General features: G+C 52.0%; 1 protein-coding gene across 1 annotated transcript in view; it reads left to right on the top strand.

Moving 5' to 3' along the window:
• Positions 1-191: 191 nt before the first annotated feature.
• Positions 192-920, top strand: part of EMH_0069180 (uncharacterized protein) — a gene marked incomplete at both ends in the record, with an annotated part of 2,647 nt that continues 1,918 nt past the window's right edge. Inside the window, one exon of the mRNA XM_013498838.1 lies at positions 192-787. Coding sequence (XP_013354292.1) covers positions 192-787 — 596 coding nt within the window. The remainder of the gene's footprint in view (positions 788-920) is intronic.

The following is a 920-nucleotide window of genomic DNA, read 5'->3' as shown; positions in this document are numbered from 1 at the left end:
CTGCTGCTGCTGCTGCTGCTGCTGCTGCTGTTGCTGCTGTTGTGCCGACAAGCGCATGCGCAGCAGCTCAGCTGACAGCTGAGTTTTCTCTCCTCCCCACATCAGGAGAAGCTGCGGCGAGTGTCGGTGTTGCTGCAGCAGCAGCAGCAGCAGCAACAGCAGCAGCAGCAGCAGCAGCAGCAGCAGGCAAGATGATATATTCTTTTTATATATTTCACCGAAATCGCTGCATCTTTGTTGCTCAGTACCCCCACAGAGGCACAGGCACCGCCTTGGTTGCTTCAGACTCTGCAGCAGCAGCAGCAGCAGCAGCAGCACCGCAGCAGCAGCAGCAACAGCAGCAGCAGCAGCAGCAGCAGCAAGGGGTATCATCGCATCAGGGTTCTGCTTCACCCCACAACTTATCTCTGCAGCGAACCTCAGCAGGCTCAGCTCTTGTCTCAGCTCCTGTAGCAGCAGCAGCAGCAGGACCAGCAGCAGCAGCAGCAGCAGCAGCAGCAGCAGCAGGAGGAAGGCTGCAGCTGTACCCTTCTTTAGACCCTCTATCAGGGGGGGCCCCCGGGGGCCCCCTAACAAAAAAACAGCAGCAAACGGGGAGGCTGCTGTCTGGTTTATTATATTCTATGCGGCGGTTCTGTGAGCAGCTGGGCCCCTCAATCAGCAGCAGCAGCAGCAGCAGCAGCAGCAGCAGCAGCAGCAGCAGCAGCAGCGGTATAATAAACCGTAGCAGTTTCAATACATTTTCAACTCCTGATTATAAACTACATTATTTAGAGACAGCAACAGGGTATGGTTTTGTTTGTCTCTCCTCACCGGAGATACCTTATTTATATTCTTCTTTATTTTATATTTATATTAATTTATTTATAAATATTATAATACAGTCTCCTTCTTTCTCTGCGGATAGACCCTATATAGAC

The sequence above is a fragment of the Eimeria mitis genome, genomic scaffold (assembly GCF_000499745.2).
Source record: "Eimeria mitis Houghton genomic scaffold, Emh_scaff3750, whole genome shotgun sequence".
Lineage (NCBI taxonomy): Eukaryota > Apicomplexa > Conoidasida > Eucoccidiorida > Eimeriidae > Eimeria > Eimeria mitis.
This window is presented reverse-complemented; position numbering and strand designations above follow the sequence as displayed.